General features: G+C 38.1%; 1 protein-coding gene across 7 annotated transcripts in view; it reads left to right on the forward strand.

Annotated features, from left to right (window-relative positions):
* The window catches only part of SH3BP2 (SH3 domain binding protein 2), a 36,621-nt gene extending 19,084 nt beyond the window's left edge, over window positions 1-17,537 (forward strand). For 5 of the 7 annotated variants that reach the window (XM_072927943.1, XM_072927945.1, XM_072927944.1 and 2 more), the window contains 12 exons: window positions 5,998-6,137; window positions 7,186-7,288; window positions 8,979-9,096; window positions 9,685-9,755; window positions 10,148-10,236; window positions 11,561-11,626; window positions 12,185-12,683; window positions 13,544-13,652; window positions 13,985-14,040; window positions 14,474-14,555; window positions 14,765-14,824; window positions 15,241-17,537. In XM_072927943.1, the coding sequence (XP_072784044.1) occupies window positions 5,999-6,137; window positions 7,186-7,288; window positions 8,979-9,096; window positions 9,685-9,755; window positions 10,148-10,236; window positions 11,561-11,626; window positions 12,185-12,683; window positions 13,544-13,652; window positions 13,985-14,040; window positions 14,474-14,555; window positions 14,765-14,824; window positions 15,241-15,378 (1,530 nt within the window). In that variant the 5' untranslated portion in view covers window position 5,998 and the 3' untranslated portion in view covers window positions 15,379-17,537. Of the gene's footprint in view, window positions 1-119; window positions 494-5,997; window positions 6,138-7,185; window positions 7,289-8,978; window positions 9,097-9,684; window positions 9,756-10,147; window positions 10,237-11,560; window positions 11,627-12,184; window positions 12,684-13,543; window positions 13,653-13,984; window positions 14,041-14,473; window positions 14,556-14,764; window positions 14,825-15,240 lie in introns of those variants that run through there. The other 2 variants (XM_072927942.1, XM_030270615.4) reach the window with 2 other exon arrangements.
* The last annotated feature ends 1,888 nt before the right edge of the window (window positions 17,538-19,425 follow it).

Genomic DNA, 19,425 nt, shown 5'->3' on the forward strand with positions numbered 1-19,425 from the left:
GAGTACACTGGGAGAAAAAAGGACGACTTTCTTTTTCTCTCCCATAGGAAAGTGGTTGATTGAAAGGTGAGTAGGAAGAAAGTGAGCACTGAAAAATCCCCTCTGCTTTCTAGCACTGGAGCTGTGCGGGAATTGATTTATAACCTGTCTGGGAAGCTGGGAGATCTGACAGATAGCGCTGCCCGCAGCCAGGGGGGGAACAGGAAGTAACAAAGGAAACAAGTCATTGCCTGGCGTCACTTTTGGCCACAGTGCACTGCAGATGCACAGGCAGCTGGGGCAGCCTTTCTTCTCCTTTTGTGTGCTGAGCAGACGGCAGCTGCAGCTGTGGCTTTCAACCTGGGAGTACCCAAACGCGGGAGAGGTGCAGGGATGTTCCTGCCATGCCTGAGAGGGGTCATAAGTTGTTAATGGCTTTGTCGTCAGAAAGGAAACAATCATTCGCTGAAACTGTCTGCAGAAGAACTATGTGTCGGCCGGACAAGGTCACCAGGTTAGTGCTTCTTGTGGCTTGTGTTTGTCATCTTTTCTCCTTCAGGTCGAGAGCAGACTGCAGCTAAGAGTGGGACATGGTATCTGAGCTAAAATACTTTAACTCATGCAGAAAATTAAATGATAAAGAATTGGAGTGGGAAGAGATGAGTTGGGTGTTGGTTGAAAACTTGTCAGAAAAGAAAAGCAAGTTGAAGCAAGTTAAAGAGAGTGAATTTAGTTATTAGTGAATTTATTTCTCTGTTCCCTTTGTCTTGTACGATCTTGTTTTTACTTCAGTGTTTGTACTGTGCTATTAATCTTTCTGAGAGAGTATTGTGAAAGGGGCTGTTAGAGGTATTAAGAAATGGAATGTGTAACCAGAAAAAGTAGGAGAGATATAGAAAAGTATTTCAGAAGTACTGGAGAATAGTTAATAAATTTACAAGAGCAAATTTACAATCTGATAATTCAGCAGAAAGCAGTTTTAAGAACAGATGGTAAATATTTAGATTATTGAAACAGAGAAATTATTCTAACTGAGAATTGCTAAGAGCATGTAGGGGAAACTTTTCCTGTTCTGCACTGTGTAATGCTGCCTCATTTTTGGTAAAGCCCGATACTTCAGTCTCCCTCTGCATAATTTGAGGGATACATTCATTTCTGCAAGTTATATATCTTATATGTGTCATGTTATTTGTAAATTATATATTTAGAAGTAAACTAGCATCTGGCTTAGCTATGTTTTGCTTCCACTAAAAATTTAAGGACTAGAGGTTATGAGATTAAAGTTGTAAAAGTTCTCAATAATTGGCATAGAGAGCGTTGTTACAAATTCAGGCTGGTTTTTTGTTTTTTCCAGCATGACCAAACTGGGCCAGATCATAAATATTATTGTAATATGTGAGAACTTTTAAAACAACTGTTGGCGGCTGTAATCTCAAAGAGGGTAATATTTTTTTTTGCCTACAAACTGCAAGATGTGGAGATAATCACATCTGCCATATATTCTGCTGAAGTTAAGCAAGAGCTGAGGACTTTCCCAGGATGCAATCCTTAATTGAATCAACTTGTATTTGCTCTAATTGGGCTGATCTCCAATAACTCTTAAGGCCAAGAGGGATAAGTGTTCTTCTACAATGTAATCCAGACTTTTCATGTGGCAGAATTTTACTTTTACTCATGGAGGGACTTTCAGCCTGTAAAGTTATACCCTAGCCTTCATTCTAGCTATTCTCTATCCACTGAGTGAGAGGTTAGATTAAAATTGCCTCGCAGATATAGATCTTTTCCTGCTACACAATAACAGAAGTCTGCTATCCATTCAGAGTTTGAGCTTGGTAGTAGTACTATGTTTCAGTACTATGTTTCACTTCTGTATCTGACTGGCCCTATCCTGGTTACGAGATGAAGTGTGTGAATTCACTTTTTTTTCATGCTGTTTAACTTTCAGGGTACTTTGAAATAAAAACTGGCTCATTGTGATAGTGTTTGAGAAAAGTATACTGATGTGATAGACTTGGGCTGACTTTATTGCTACATTAGCAATACACTGCAAATTGTTTTGGTTTTCAGTCTGGTAGACCAGTTTGTATATAAGAAGCAGTTACAATAGTGATTATAAAAGCTCTGTATCATGCTCCAGAGTGCTGATTGCACAGTTCTGTCTTTCCAAAAGCACTCTTCAATGATCACAATGAAGCACATCCTAGAAACTGCTGTTCTACTATTACTCCTGCTACACTGCAAGGCCTTTCATCTCCCTCACAGGCATATAATTGTCACAGGGATCATCTGAGAAACAGTGATGCAAGACCTTCCCCTGGCTGCTGCCATCCTCTTCTTGTTCAGAGGATTCCATTCAGTGGGGGAGAAGATTAATTCAGTAGCCACACGCAGTGGGTTTGGGACTTGGTGGAAAAACTGGTTAAAAATATGTATCTAATTCCTTGATGAGTGGGAAGAGGAGTAAAGTGTATAGCTATTACTAGAAGCTTTCACCAAATAATGCATGGGATGTTGCCCTCTGTTTGTGACAGAGAACCAGTCTCAGGAGGAGCTGTGGCTGCACTGAGTGAGCCCTTTCTGTTCACTTGGTTTTCAGCCCTGTGGAAGAGTCTCTCTGATGCACCAGAGGTGAAAATGTGTAACGGGGGCTTTGGCTCGTAGTGTAAGAATGTAACTGCATAAGAAACAACTGGGAAATATCCCTCTGTTCCCAGTAATGCCAAAGTTATCAGGCTCTGCAGTGACTTCAGTGGCTGCTATGGTGTGTACATGGTAATGCAACATCCATTTGTTGATGTAGTCTGTTAAAGAAGTTACAACAGGAATATCAAGATATCAAGAGTTGAAGGAGTCATTCAGTGAGCTAAAGGCAACCATACTATAGATGATAAGATCATAAAAATCTTTGGGCTTCCATTTCTTCCTTCACTCCCCCACTACAATAAAGATTCTGAAGTTAGATTTGTGTTGACAGCTTTCTCCCAGCAGTGTGATGCAAAATAGCAGCATCTGTCCTTACGGAGCTGTTTTCTACAGTCAAGAAAAGAAGAAAAATCTGACTGGGACTAGAGTCAAAGTACTGAAATGCATTTTAGCAACATAACTGGAAGATTTCATCTCATAATACTGAAGTCTTCCCTAAGTATTTGCTACGTACCTACAAATGAAAATGTTTGAGGAGTGTACAGATATGATGGGGAGTGTTATAAGCCACACTGAAATCCAGATAATAGGCTTAGCTGCCTCTAAATCTGTTGAAAAGCCTGGTGCATTGGGTGGGCTCTTTAGTTCATGTATTGTGTACTTGGTGGCATGGATTTCAGCTGTGTCTCCTATTATTCACTTCTTTTATTCTCTTAGCTGGCCTGGGGAAGTTCTGTGTTTTGGTCTCTATTTTCAGGACTGTTTTATAGTAAGTAGCCAAAAATATGAAAGGATTGTGAAAAGGGGAAGCAGAACCCGATACTCAGCTGTCCTTTCCCATCAGGTAAATCCCGAAGTCAGCACACTGCAGAAATTGATTTTTCCCCCTGCCTCTGCTTGCTCCTCTGCTTCCATAGTTTTTTGTTTCTTTCCTCTCTGCCTTAAGATTTGGCTTTTCAGGTAGAGGAGAAAATGCCTATCCAGACATGCTTTAGTAAGTATGACCCGTGCACTCCCCTATAAAAGGAAAATATGACCAGGACAAATATTTCTGCTTTCTGTATTTACCTAGGGTAGCACATACTTATTGCCAGTGTTTGACTTTGGCTTCCTAGAAATTTCACCTTACTGGTTGTTTTGGATAACCTCTCAGAGACATTTGACTGCCTCTTCTGTAAGTTTTCATACAGAAAACCTACGTACAGAACACTGAAACAGTTTCACACCATGCACTGAGTGCTTCAGTCAATTTTCTGTTCTTTGTAGTAAAGGTACAGAGGATTGAAAGACCTAAGATGAACTTGAAATTGTTAGATGGCATTGGGACTAATGTTGGGAAAGTAGTATCAGAAGGTATTTACCGGAATGAAAAGGTTTAATTTTTACTTAGTCTATTTTCTGAACATAACTAGAAATAGACTGAAGTAACTTAAAAAGTTCTGATGTTTAAACATTGATGTGTGTGTTCTTAAAAGAATAAGCCCAGGACTTGCCTTTGCAATCCTTATTTCAAGGAAATCGCTCTTTGTATTTTTGATGTGGTTTGGTGTCAGCAGCCAGCTGGGTAACACTCTCCATTTTCCTCACTTCAGCTTTTCTGCAAGATGTGGAGAAATAATTTGAAGGATTTAGGGGGGCAGGGGGAGTGTTAACTTCTGCTATTATTTTTTGATTTTTATTCTTAAAAGCTTAAAACAGGTGGGTAGCCCCTTTTTGGACACATTGCTGTTGCTAGAAATGTCATTGTGAAGGAGGAGGAGGAGGAAATAACTCAGCTTGGAAAGATCTCAGTCATTTAATAAGCAGGGAGGAAACAGCAGAAGGAAGGATATAACTGAGTAGAACAAAAGCAACTTACTTTTTGGTGAGCAGGAAGGTCCTGGGGGAAAATTGGGATACCATGGTGTCTTGACATGTCTGCTACAGGAGCCTTTTTAGGGCCTTGGATCCTACCTTGTCTGGCTGCATCTGCTTCATAACACTGGGGACCAAACCTAATTTTTGTGATTAAGTCTTCTAGGCTGCCTAGAGAATTTAATTTAGTTTAAGCTCTCCTGGTAGAAATTGCTAGGAATTTCCACCCTTTCCCACACATGCGTCATCAGCAAATGGATCTCAATCCTAAACTGATCCCAAATGCAAGGTCCATTGACTTGCATTTCCATTTTTCCTAACCCGTACAATGGATACGTACTTTGCTGTTTCACTTCAACAAATCTGAAACACTTCCTTATTCTCTTCAGAATGGAAAAAGCCACTTTAGGTTGGAGGGGCAAGTGCTTGGATAGGGTGTTGTGCTGAGGCTCTTGGATTCTGTGCTGAGCCTCACAATTTACCTCCCTTATTGCCCCTTTTGGGAAAAGGAGAAATGAACAAGATCCATTAAATTTCAGTCCTGCACTGAAAGCTTTTCAGTTCTAAACCATTATTCCTTTATCAGAAACTAATTAACTGGAACTTGATTAGTTTGCCTTTTACCAGCAAAGGTCTCTAGCCCTACACCTGATGGTAACAGATCCTTTTATGTCTAGGTCAAAATTCCCACTCTATCCATGTGTGATTTCTTTTCTCCAAGACACAGTAGGATTTTTAACCTAGTTCTGTGAGTAGTTGAAGAAAGAAAGGGTTCATAATGACATATCAGAATAAGTTACTACCTCAGAAGCTAATCTATTTAAGATGACAGCAGAAAGAGTGCTAACTGCAGAGATGCTTGGTGGAGCATTACATAAATAATGGATATATGAATTAAATGGAAGCCTGCAGAAATCTGAGAGAAACTTCATTTGCACAGGAAGCTGTCACATGTAACATTCAGTATGAGATTATATACTAATTCTTTTAGTTAAAGAATTAAGAGTTAAAGACTAAGACATAAATATCAGGAGAAAGTAGTATTGGATGCTGCAGTTACTAAACCTTGACTTGATTCCCTTGTTGCACAGAAAATGACATTTTCTGTATATACGTGTGTCATGTAGCACTTGGGAGAAGAAACCAATTTTATTTCCAGTCACCTGCCTGATTCAGTCTTGCAGTATTATCTTGTTATCTGGAGTATTTTTAAAACATAAATACTTAAATAACATTTACTAAGCACTTTTCCTTTGTTTCAACAACTGTCAATCACTTTTGAGAGCTGTATAAAAATAAATCGGGGCTTTTTGCAACGCATTTTTTTTATACGTTACAAAGTTCCTGGAATCTTTGAACACCATGTCTATGTTGCATTCTTGAGTGCTGAACCACATTAGTTGTTTGGAAATCTTGTTTAAGGAAACAAGCTTTGCTTCTCAGTACTCATTTCTTAAAGTAAATCTGAGTTTTAAACTCAGATTTTTTTAAAACTCTGTTTTTAATTATTCTGAATTGCAGAATGATGGCCTTGCAGGAGCAGGTCTGGCCAGTCCCAATGAAGGCAATTGGAGCACAAAACCTTCTGACAATGCCTGGAGGAGTCACCAAGTCAGGGTATCTTCATAAAAAAGGAGGCACCCAGCTGCAGATCCTGAAGTGTAAGTTGAATGAGGTATTAACTAAATTAAATGTTTTAAATGCTTGCCTCTGGGCCCAGTAACAGATTTTGTGTTAGCAGACTGTTGAAGCTGCTTTTCCACTTTGTATTGGAATACAATTTTACTGGAATATATATATGAAAGACTCATATTGAAAGATTTTCCTTTAATTGTTTTGCAAATTTAAATCTTCAATAATATATGTTGGGGTTGTTATTTTGCTTGTTTAGTTCTCTTGTCAAGTCCTTCACAAGTAAGATTTTTCAAGACAAACAAATTCCCAGGATATGTATTAATTTCAAATACTCTTTTCTGAAAGAAGTTAGTACTCAGCTTTTTTTTTTTTTTCCAGTTGGTTATTCTGTACTGGAAAAAATATTCCCATCTCCTACTGCTGTTGTGAAATGGAAATTTTCTCACTGCCAACATTGGGTTGTACTTCATAACAGTAATTTCTTCTGAAATCAGTGTCTACTTACATGGGGAAAAGTTCCTATTTTGAGTTTATTTATATGCTTTTCATTTGGTATCCCTTTTTATACTGAAATGATACTTATATAGTTAAGGACAAAGATTACTGCATTTGATAAAGGAAGGAGTCTTGGCCTCTTTCAAAAAAAGAAAGCAGGATATAATTTTGTTCGCAGGATTATGTACTTGAGGTGAAAGAGAAGATGGAGATAATGGTTTGGGGATGGGTGTGAATATGTGTTTGTATACTGTGGCTGCCTTGCTGCTATTGCTTATTCCACTAATAAAGGAGCGCAGGTGGAGGCCAGGCTTGCAGTCTCTGAGGATTCTTTTGAAGTTTTCAGATCAGCTGCCTCTCAAGTGAGGGAATCCAATATTACTCTTAGTCCTGAAACTGCAAATGGACAGCTTCACTGTGTGGCTGATCATCAATGAGCTGTCACTTAACTAGTTTGTACTCATTTACAGTGATTCATATCATTACTAAGATCTTAAACAATAATTCTACACATGCTAAGAAGTTCTGTTTGTTCTGCTGCCCTTGGACTTATATTTTGATCACTTTTTATCTTTTCAGGGCCACTGAGATTTGTTATTATCCACGAGGGATGTATCTACTATTTTAAGAGCAGCACATCTGCATCTCCCCAGGGTGCATTTTCTTTGAAAGGTTACAACAGGTAAGTGCCAAGGAAGTTGTTAAACACCCAAGCTCCTTTTACTTAATGCTAAGGGCTATGGGTTTCATTTCTTATAAAGTTCAACACAGCTACATCTGTTGCTTGGATTCAGCATTGATCTCATATTCCAAGAAATGTATTCCTTTCAAACTGTATAGATGACATTTCCTGTGCTCAGCAAGTGGATAGCCTTCCTTTTCTGTAATTTAACCAGTAAAGCTGTTTGAATTGCAATGGCCTTGCTCCTGTTACTGATTAGTGCAGACTGCACATGCACATAGATGTGGATTCTTTCAGACAAACCATCTTTGTTCTGTAGTGACCAGAAAGGAATCAGAAGAGAAAATGTATGGAGTTACTAGTCTGGCAAACTGTAGTTAGCGATGGAACTGTATCAATTACAAAGTGCTAAATAAGAGAATGCATGTGCAGAGTATCTGACTCATTTCACTTCACATTTTTAATCTTAATATTTACTTTGCAAGTTGAAGACAGAAATATGTGGCTTTCAAGTTAGCCAGTACGGTCAGAATCTGAATGCCTCATAGGTACAAGGCCTACTAATAAAAGTCCAACCTAACTAGGGGATTGTTATTGAAACTGATGCTAAGACAGGTTTAATGAGAAAGAGGAGATGTAAAGAAATATCACTGTATTGATCCTAACCACTGCAATTTTATGGTATTTGTGTATGTATATCTTGTACTGTATAATGTTCTCAGACTTGTGGAACAAGGAATTACCTTTTCTTAAATTATGAGAACTTTTCTAACAGAGCATGACAATGGCATATATTTAAGGGAGTGCACTGGTAAACACTGTACCTAGTTAAAAATTCAAGATTAATTTATAGAAGGAACCCACACAGTAATTTTGTCATGACACCAGCATCTGCTATCCACATGAATGTGAACAATACCATGGAATCTGTAAATGCTTGAGATTGTTCATTCATTTTTATGTATCTGAAGATACATTCTAGCAGTCTTGTAGAGGCCTTGGTTGGAATAGGGACCAGGTCTTGATTAATATAAAGCACAGACAAACATTATTGAAAAAGAATTTGCTGAAAGAATTGTTAGATTGAGTAGTTGCATAAGGGGTTTTTAGATTTTTTTTTTTCTCCCAGAAGCCCCAAATGAAGAAATTCCTTACACACACAAAAAAGAAAGTGGTTAAGTTATGCTTACTTTAAAATAATAAAAAATGTTCAAGGAAGTGTTTGTAAGGGAAACATGTAAAAATTAAGTTTGCTTTTATTATTAGTTTTTCCTTATTTTAACAGGAAATGTGTTTTAATTTGTCTTCTGAAATAGTGACTTCTTGAAATAAGGGCCACAAGCACCCTGAGTACCTCTGGCAGTGTGTGATGCTTATGAATGAATGTGATTCATTAACTCTTGAACAGGTCAAAGCAGATGTTTGTAAGGGTCTGGCTGCTGGACTGACAAGTGCTCTTCCTTTTGCATTGTCCCTTCTACCACAATAATGGAGAAGTACTGCAAATGCACACATGGGGATTTCTGTGGTGAATTTCTGGGCTTGGGGATATTTTCCATTAAGCAAAACTGGCCAGTGAAACTGCTTTCTGTCAGTCTTCATGACATTACATAACATTATTAACTATAGATTAACTATTAACTTTAACTATAGATTAAGGTGTTTCTGTATTGGTTGTTCTGTTTCTCAGGGTTATGAGGGCAGCTGAGGAGACAACATCAAGCAATGTGTTTCCTTTCAAGTTAGTTCACATAAGCAAGAAGCACAGGACATGGTTTTTTTCGGCTTCTTCTGAAGATGAAAGAAAGGTAACTTTCTTCTTTTGCAATAGCATTTTCCTTGAAGCAAAAAGCGAATCTTGGACTTCTTAAAATCAAAATGAACTGGAAATGCAGCTGAAATTTGTATACCTAGTTCTTTGGGCTCCTCTGAAAATCATGTCTGAGGTTTTAACTATTAAGTTAGTGTTAATTCAACTTGTAATTTAGGGAATGGCTGTGACATACTAGATGGTATGGGCTTCTCCATATTTAATAAATATTCTGTATTTATTTTTCACCGAGGAAAAACTAATGGCATGTTAAGCTTTTGATAAATTCTGAAAACTGTTCAGTAAAATCTCTCACCTGTATGCATACTCTGAATATATATATGGTTTTAGGAATAACAGCCTGAAATTTGCAAACTGAAAATTTAATACTTCTGTAGGTTCCGACAGCATTTTAGATAGTCAAAACATTTGACTGCTGAGTCTTTTCAATAAAAAAAGTAATGGATAAATACTATTTCAAGGTATGTTCCCTGCACAGTTACTCTGATCTTAGAGGACAAGATACAACTGCATTTAATGATTTAAAAATTGATGTGTTGAATGTTGTATTTTTATTTTTGTTTAGAATTGGATGCTATCCTTGAGAAGGGAAATTGGTCACTACCATGAGAAGAAAGAAACAATAACAGAATTTAGGTATAAACCCTTATTCTTTATTGTCTTTTTTCTCCCTTTTGCACTAGCTCTTCACAGTGGTGTTTTAGGCTTTTTGCACCTACAAGTAACTTCCTGTTAAATAAGAACCTACAAGTAGCTTCCGGTTAAATAAGAACAGCCACAGTAAGACTCAAGAAGAAAATCCCTTCCCAATTTATATTTCAAAGTATATTAAGAAAAACCCACATCTTTAAACAAAGAGCACTTTCAGTGTCAGCTTTGTGTAAAAGAAATTAAATCTTTTAAAAGATAGCATCAACATATCTGGATGTTAACTGGGAAATAGGAACAGATTGCTTCTGCTTTTCCAGCATTCCTTTCCAGTGCTGCAGTCCTGCTAAACAGAAGTAACTCTGTCTTTTCTTTTGCAGTGACTCTGGTTCTGATGCAGACAGTTTCTATGGCTCAGTAGAACGTCCCATTGACATCAAGTATTCCCACCATTCAGCAGAAAATGAAGGTGACAAATTCAGACACTGATAAATAAGGCTTCTTTGTTGCTTATTTATTTCTTCTGAATTCTGGAGGAATTATTCCCATAGCTTAAGTAAACCAATCCAATTTGTAACTGGTGTTTTTTAACAAGGTGTATCTCTGTTGTAGTTTTAAATCAGCAACAGGTATTCTGTGCCATTAACTGTTGGTATGAATAAATGAAAGAATTTCAGATCCTTTAAGGAGGTTAATCAAAAGTGGGGACATGACAGAAAGCCTGTCAGGTAGGCATTCACAGCATATTTCAGCAATGGAGTTCCTAGTCAAGAAATATGTTTGTGAAAACCAACATGAGAAACCTTGCCTTGAGGGTCAGCAGGGATCCTTTTCTTGGCCTTTCCCCATCTGCCCTTTCAGATTTCTAAGGGCAATGTTGATGGGAGCGAGTCCTCTCATTTCCTGAAAGGAAATTCCTGACTATTCTGCAGGAATGGGTCTTGTTAGGAAATCCGGTTCCATTGCTGCAAGCAGAGAACAGACTCATCAGCAATTCATGTGGGGTTGTAGTTTAGTCCTGTTTTTATGGGAGGGGAGGGTTGTATGCAAGATGAATGATAAGAGGCCTGGTAGGAGTTTAAATTAGGACAATTAGAGTAACTGATTTTTATCAGATATTCTAGCCTTTTTTTAGGGCATTCCTCTGCATATTGTCCTCCAGGCTCCTCTTATAATCAATGATGAGAAATTACTGCCTAGAAGTAACATGTTTTTTGTGGCTTGGCTATTCTAATTTACAGTTAAAGGCAACATTGAAACCACCTAAGCCATTTGTTGTGATGCTCTTTTTGTTGTTGTTTTTGCCAGAGCGAGGAAAGATAATTAAAATTGTTTTGTAGGTCACTAAGCTTGTTTTATCTTCCATATTGCAAAGTCATAAGTTTTTCTGTGATAGGGTTAAATTTTGGGGGGTGTGGTTTTTCCCAAGTGCTTTTGTCAACACTTCCATGTAGTTGTATCTCTGCAACTGATTTGAACTTGTCTCAGGAAGGCTGGAACACTAGCAAGTGTCACCAAAAAATAGTTTTAACTTGTAAGTTGAAAAAAAATGTAATGTGCAGTGTACTTGATCTGCCTCTGTTACAAGAGATGGCTTTTTTAATTTACATAAAAATTTAGGGAAACACTTAGATACCAGAAAGATGGATCAAAACTATTAATTTTTTTCATCTTTTTAGAAAAAATACTGAAAAATGTCTGTTTTAAGGAGCCTTAAGTACTTGATACTCTTTCTTAGGTTTCCTAGGTTCCAAGAGTATTTATCAGTCTGACGCACTGATTTTTATTTGCAGATTACGATCAGGAGGAAGAGGATGAGTCTTATTTGCAGCCAGATACTTCTGATATAGTGAAGGATGGTATGTGGTATCTTTGATTCCCCTCACAAAAGGCCCTGTGAAAGGCCCCCAGTGAAGGCAATATTCATGTGGAATGCCAGGTTATTATTTTGTATTAGTCATTACTATTCCAGCTGGCAAAATAACTGAAGTAATGCAGAGATATCTAATCTTGAGAGGTATTTTGGGTCAGGAGTTTGTAATAACAGCAGTAATCATTTACAGAAAGTATTACATGTCTTTAGGGGTGTGTTTTCTTGGAGCCTCCTGCCTGGAATGACCTGTATCTGGTCATCAGTCTGGAGCAGCAGTAATGCTTTTAAGGAAAAAACAGATACAAAGTGAAAAGACTTTACTAAGCCTTCATCAGCCATGCCTGAAGAAAAATAGCAGGAGTTTATTACTTAAAATTTTCAGAATTGTGCTGGAAGTTAAATGCTTAGCCAGCATGTTGAGTACTATCAGACCTGATGCCAGTGAAATATCTTAGACACATAGAAAATGGATTTGAGCAGTCTCTTTTGATGACATACTGTGTTTCCCCTCAGTAGGTCACGTTTTTTGGTTTTCTCCCTGCAGATATGGTCCTGCCCCCTGCGTACCCACCTCCGCCCGTTCCTCACGTCAGGAAATCTCCCTATTCAGAAGCAAGGGCACATTCCTTCTCTGGCAAACCCACTGCACCAGTACCACCACCACCTCCTAAGAGGAGCTTACCTGAAATCAAACTAGAGCCACCCCCTGTGCCCCCTTTACCTGTGTTCAAAAAGCCTGCAAGTGGCAAAGAGTCTCACCCACTGCCTCCAGAGCCTTTGCCACCAGCCCAAGTCCTTGCTCCTCCAGAAGCATGTGAGAAGCTAAAAGGCTTAAACCTTTCCCCACGGACCCCTCCTCCTCTGCCAGGCAATAAACCCAAGTTGTCACAGCTTGCTGAAAAGCTAGCAGAGCCCAAAGTGCCAAGGGAACATGGTAAACCTGGACTGTTTGTGCCACCAGTGATCCCAAAGCCAGTCGTGCCAAGCCACCAGCCCCCTGCAGTCAAGCCCAGAACAGAGAAATCTTTATGTCCCCAGTTACAGTAAGTATGAAAACACAATGCACTATTGTTTTTCAGTCACTTATTAGTTAACAAGTTTAGGCATACTCAGGTTCATAACAACATCTGTGTCCCTTCCCTGCACCATCCCTCTCTGTGTTGTGCTTTTTTTGCCTGTTATTTGAAAATCTGCAGTGAATCTAGCTGATCTGGTTGGACCTGTTTTGTGCAGGAGCTTGGACTAAATGATCTCTAGAAGTCTCTCCTTACCCAAATTAATCTGCAAGTGCTGCCTCCATCTCTGGGGCCCCCAAAACAAGAAAGACTGTTGAAACTGGTCCAGAGGAGGCCACTGAGTTGATCTGAGGGCTGGAGCGCCTCTCCTAAGAGGACAGGCTGACAGAGTTGGGGTTGTTCAGCCTGGAGAAGAGAAGGCTCTGGGAGACCCTTGGAACACCTTCCAGTACCTAAAAGAGCTACAAAAGAGCTGGAGAGGGACTTTTGACATGGGCATGGAGTGCTAAGGCAAGGGGGAATGGCTTTAAACTGAAAAAGGCGAGGTGTAGGTTCAGGTTAGATATTGGGAATAAATTATTTACTGGGAGGATGGTGAGGCACTGGCACAGGCTGATACATAAACTGTGGATGCCCCATCCCTGGAAGGCACACTTTGGATGGAGCTCCAAGCAACCTGGTCTAGTGAAAGGTATCCCTGTCCATGGCAGGAGGGTTGGAATGAGATGGTCTTGAAGGTCCTTTCCACCCTAAACCATTCTAGGATTCCATTATTTGGGGGATAAACTGAACTTCAGTTATAGTTTTACTATTCCTTCAGTGTTTTGTGTATATTTGTTCTGCTTTCCTGATAAGATATCCTTCAGTTCTCATTCTGTTTCTTCCAGGAGATCACCACCAGATGGACAGAGTTTTAGAAGCTTTTCATTTGAAAAACCAGCACTACCCTCCAAGCCAAGCCAACCCGATGATGACTCTGATGATGATTATGAAAAAGTAAGATAAAGCAGATGATCCATTCTAAAAGAATATTTTTTTCCTTGGTTACATATATCTTTGTGAACATTTTAAGTGCATTATTTCAGGAGAAGAGTAGCTTTCTGAAAACACAGTGCTGTGTAGTTTTTTTTCATTTCTTTTTGAGGTTGAGTGAATGCCTTGATAAGTTACAGAGTTTTAAAATTGGATATAAAGGTGAAAGAAGAGTAAAGATTAAATCACCATTAATTATTTTAGATTATGGCTGTATCTTATTTGCATAACAAGTTGCTAGGGTTTTGAGTTGTCGTTGACTTAATGGTGATTTATTTTCTTTATATTTTTTACAGGTTGGGCTGCCTGTTTCAGTATTTCTTAATACCTCTGAATCTTTCGAAGTTGAAAGGTAAAACGTGATTTTAAAATAGTTCCTTAGAAGTCCTACAAAAACCTGTACTGAACTGTAGTCCAAAGATAATTTTAAACTTGTGTTTAAAACATGCACTGAAATGTTTAATATGCAAATCACTTTCTAGAGAAGTTAGTTCAATGGTCATATATGAATTGACAGATGAGAATGCAATGTGATTTGGCTCCATCTGGAGGAGGTAGTTTTGCCAGGATGCTGGATGGGACCAGAGAGCCAGATGATCTATGCTGCATTGCTGGTTCAGGTGCTAGAACAGTGACTTTCTTTCAGCTATGCTCTACTAGGAATTATTACACCCACACCAGATATTTGTATTGAGAATTTTAAGACTGTAGGTATTTGATTTATCTGAGTGCTAATAACAGGTACATGAATAATTGTAATATATGTCATTATTTATTCTTTTTAGGATATTTAAAGCTAGTAACCCACAAGGACAACCACAAAATGGATTGTACTGTATTAGGAACTCATCTACTAAGCCTGGAAAGGTAAATTGCAATTTCTGAGTCTAACCTCCAAAAAACTTCTTGATTGAGACATACTGCATTTTATATATGTTCAACTACTTAACCATTTAGATGTGGTCTTTTCTTAAAGCAAGCAAATATGATAGAATCCCTATCGTAGTGTCAGTGATTGTAAAAAGCTTTTTAGGCTGGTAGCATAGACTGAATACATTGCATTTTTCTTCTTCAAGGTATTGGTTGTATGGGATGAACCTGCAGGAAAAGTGAGAAACTACAGAATCTTTGAAAAGGTCAGTAGCTGTGCTACATATGCATCTTTAGATTACAAATGTCTCTGTGTATATAATGAATGTGCATAAATAAAAGGTAAACAGCAGAACTAACAAGTTAAAATCTAAATTTGTTCCCACTTCTGACAGTAAAAATCAGCTGATTTACAAGTATCTGCTCTAGGATAAAAGTTCGACTACTCAGATCTGGGCTTTCTAATTTCTGTATCATGTATCATCATAAATTTCAGCACCAGTCAAATCCTAGTAAATTCCTGAGCTTAATTTGGACTTATCTGTATGACTGACTAGTTTGCAAAGGAATAGTGTATTTGAAAGAACTTAGTTCTGATGATGATGTTCTAGCCCTTTTTCCTTTAGACATTGAGCTGGAAACATTGCTGTCAATGGTTACATATGTTTTTGTTTTATAACAGGACAGCAAGTTTTACCTGGATTCAGACATCCTGTTTTTGAACATGGGAAGTTTGGTGGAATACTACAGCACTCATGTCTTACCCAGTCATGACAGCCTGATTCTCAGGTGTCCTTATGGTTACTCTAAGCCAAGGTGACAGGACAGCCACGGCTCACTGAGACCCTGCTGCCCCTGAGGACAGGACTCCTGCCACTTTTGGACATCCTGCTGTTTGCACACACAAACTGAGTCTGTTTCCACCTTTTATTCTCACATAAATTGTTATATAAGTTCCATTTAATGAACTTCTGGTAAAACCTTAGAGTCCAGATCAGTGGATTTCATGGGCTTTTTTTTTTACAAAGATCTGAACTGATTTGGCTGTGAAAGCTGTCCAGGATACCCACACCTTTTATAAAACTGCTGCTATTACTAATCTCCTTGGAATGTTGAAGATGAACGTGAACAGAGAAGTGATCTGAATACAGCTGATCTAGCAAATGGACACTTCTGGAAGTATGTCAGAATTTATTGTGACAGGGAATACTAATACTCTGACTTGGAGGTACTGCTCCTAAAGTCAGCATTGGTGCTGAACTGAGATATTTTGTATTACTTGTATAGTTGATGTGTACATAATGAAGATTTCTGTGCAAATTATTTTATTTACTATAGGTAAAGATGATCAGGAAATTAGGCTTTTTTTTAAGCCACCTCTTATGTCCTTGCACCTTCTGAGTACAGTAATCACTATCAGGTACTATCTGGCTGATATGGGTGTGGCATCCCATGTACTGCTTAATGATGTGCACTTCGGAGAAGTGAGAAACAATATTGATTTGGCTTTCATTGGAGCCCTGTTACCTAGTTCTGAACTGGAAGGGTTCATGCCACTGGTGTTTTTAAAGGATATGAGAAAAGAGAAAGGGCTACTTGAGATTTTGGGGGAAGGGAAGGGGAGCCATTTGAATGTTCCAAATTCCAACTAGCAGTTTTATCTCACATTGCCATAGTCAAAGGTTCTTTAAAACAAAGCACAAAAAACCACCTGAAACCATGAAACTATGATTGTGATGCTGCTATCAATCCAAAAATCTTTGTGGTCACATTTTGTTGTCAGCCAGATACATTCTTTTCTGTTCTAGGGCAAAAGACACTACCCTAGTCTGCTACCAAGACTTATTTTATCATTAAAATTTCTACTCAGTTTGTAGTTGCATGCAAAACAAAAATCTGTCTTTAATCTACTGTCAGTGATAAACATTACCAGGGTGCTTTTAACATTTTTTTCCCTAATATTTTGGGGACAGGTGTCCTAAATCCAAGGGCTTGACATGTATGCCAAAATTACTCTATTCCTGAATTTTAATATGGAGGAGAAATTAATTTTAATAACCTCTTAAGTAATTCTGTTGATCCAAAAATAGTGTCATAATGGTCTCATATTCTAATAATAAGTTTACAATACTTGTAACAATAGTAAATAATTCAACCACTCCTGAAACAGGAGAAGGTATCTAGTTTTTTATCAGTCTGAATTTCTATTAATAAACTTTTTTTCTGTTACCTTTTCAAAGTTTATACATGCCCATTTTAATCTTGTTAGATGGTCACAACTTTAAAATCATAACCAAACTATTACAAAATAATGCTTTTCTTTTTATGAAAACAAAAACCAGGATTTAGTCCCTAATCAGATGGAATATGAAGATGATACACAGGAATTGAGGAAGGAAATTCTGCCTCTATCTTTTTCAAGAGAGAGACATACACAATATCAGTCTTTTGATCTCTGTTCCTGCTGTAATAGGACTTATGTGTGTAAAGAATATGAAGTACTTAAAATTCAGATTCTGTTGAATGTTGGATATTTTAAGTCTAATTCCTTTTATTTTAAATTAGTATCCCTGTGATGCACTACCCTGACATTAATCCTCTCTAAAGAAGGTTCAGCCAAGACAGCATTTTAAAAACTTTTTCAGCAAATAGTTTTATGTGTATCAGAGTAAGTTCAAGTCTCTTGCAATATTCACAAATGTCTATAGAGTAAGATTTTCCCTGTCTGGGAATAAATTGAGTTCATTGTGTCATGACAATCATACTTATGGTATGCTTTCTTTGGGGCCCTATTCAGATATTTGATTGTTTGCTCAACTTATACTCAGAAGATTTTTAAATTGTAAACATCCTTTTAAACCATAACACGCTCTTTACCTGTGTAATATGAGAGTTGCAAATATGTAAATTTTTGTGTAATTCCCTTTTGTATCTAAATGTATATATTTCTGAAGTGGATAAACTTTCAATGCCAGTCCACCTCGTTTTGTGCAATTGTCTTTCATTTCACAGGGGTGGGTTCTGCTGGTTTTGTTCTTACCTGTGTTCTTCTAACAGTGGAATTAGAGGAATTAATTTTCAGTGCCCCTAAGAAGCAAATCTTCATGTTCTAAACAAATCTGCAATAATTTAGACTCTTTCTTCCTCTTGCTCCTACATACTAGTCTAGTCTGCTTTATAACAAATCAGGTGAGTTTCTGGTGTTTGTAGGGAGGAAAGACACAGCTACAACGCATGGCCCAGTATGTCTCCTCTATTTCTCACGAATCTGCCTCTTCTCATTCCTTCACCAGCAAGCAGCCTTTGTGTCTACAACCTCCTACAAGCTCCTTAGCTTTAAAATAGTTTGTGGGGAATTGTAAAAGCAGCATTTGATGTGCATAAAGGATGTAGTTCATGAGTTTTGTAATATCTGAGTCAAAATCATTGATATTGGAAAAAGTCTTGCCTCCTGTGACTGAACCTCCAGATAAAAGTATTACAGGTCATATTTGGATGGGGATTGCTGTTCTAGGAAAAAAAATATTAAGAGTGCTTCTGAAAATAAAACAAGGGACAATCAATGGCAGCATGTCATAAAAAGTGAACAAATATCCAAAAAATTTTCTATGACAATAGAGGTTCTTTGTGACAGCAGTCAAGCTTTGCCCACCTCAGAACTTCAGTTTTCATAAGAATGTGAATAAGTAGCCAGAGTATTTATGGCCTCAAGTGGCTTCATCTTTTGGAATGTGCAAAAGGGCGCTGAAGATTTCAGGAGCTGAAAGTGTGATTTTGTAGAATTTGGGGACATCTGCTGGTCAGCCTGTTCCATACAACAGGAATCCAGCAGCTGAGCATGTGTGTGGAAGTCATTTGGGACAAATCAATAAAAATATAAAATATACTTTGAGGTAGAATTTACATAGTGGACATCTGAGCACCGCCTAAACTTATACACATCGTGAAACATTAGGCAGCTGTTCTGAACATTAAATACTTCACCTAGCAGTAAGCAAATGTTGCAATAGTTTCCATCTTATGAAATATCCACCTCCTTGAAATCAAGGAGGGGTTTTTTTCCTAACAGTGGGAGTGCTTGAGATGCCCACAATTACAGACCCCTAAGTGGGAGAGCTTGTAGTCCTTTTACTATACTTAAAGTAGCAAAAATATCAAGTACCAACACTACTGGAACTTCTAGATGGAGAACATTTGAGCTTACTTTAAAACTGAATGGGCTCATTATGTTCAGTAGGCTTCAGGTATGGAGTAAGCTTTGTAGCACAGGCACCTCCAAATCTATTCCTTCAGGGTTCCCATTCCTGTGTCATAATTACAGGATGGTCATTACTGTCCCTCACTTGTACCTTCCTCCTTACAGTATCTAGTTCCCAGGAAGTGGTTAATTCAGCCTCTCAGGCTGATGATGTGGTCCTGAGAGGCATGTAATCTTGGAGATATCAAAGAATCACTTTTAATGTAATTTTAATCACATATATCTCTCCTGGAGTTGGTTTGCACAGAAATGAAAGTGATAAAAACCATTTGTAGGATTAGATGGCTGGATATATAAAACAAGGGAAAAGCTGTTTCTTGGACTGGCTGATGTGCACTGAAATTCTGGTCTGGACAGCCTTTTGCATGGTGGGAGTTTTGCACCTGTACTGAAGGCCAGTGATGCCACCAGAGCAGCACAGAAAACAGGAGAGTCTGTCCCGTGGAAAGTTCTTAAAGGGTTTTATTACAGGGCCAATATGGAAAGGTCCTCCAGCTGTGGCTTCACAAGCTGTCTGTTTTAGGCTTCATTGATTATGTTGTGCTTTAATTTACATTCATTTGCACTGTACTAACCTTCATGCTGATTTATTTTTCCAAGAAAATGACA

This window comes from Taeniopygia guttata, chromosome 4 (genome assembly GCF_048771995.1).
Source record: "Taeniopygia guttata chromosome 4, bTaeGut7.mat, whole genome shotgun sequence".
In the NCBI taxonomy this organism is placed as follows: domain Eukaryota; kingdom Metazoa; phylum Chordata; class Aves; order Passeriformes; family Estrildidae; genus Taeniopygia; species Taeniopygia guttata.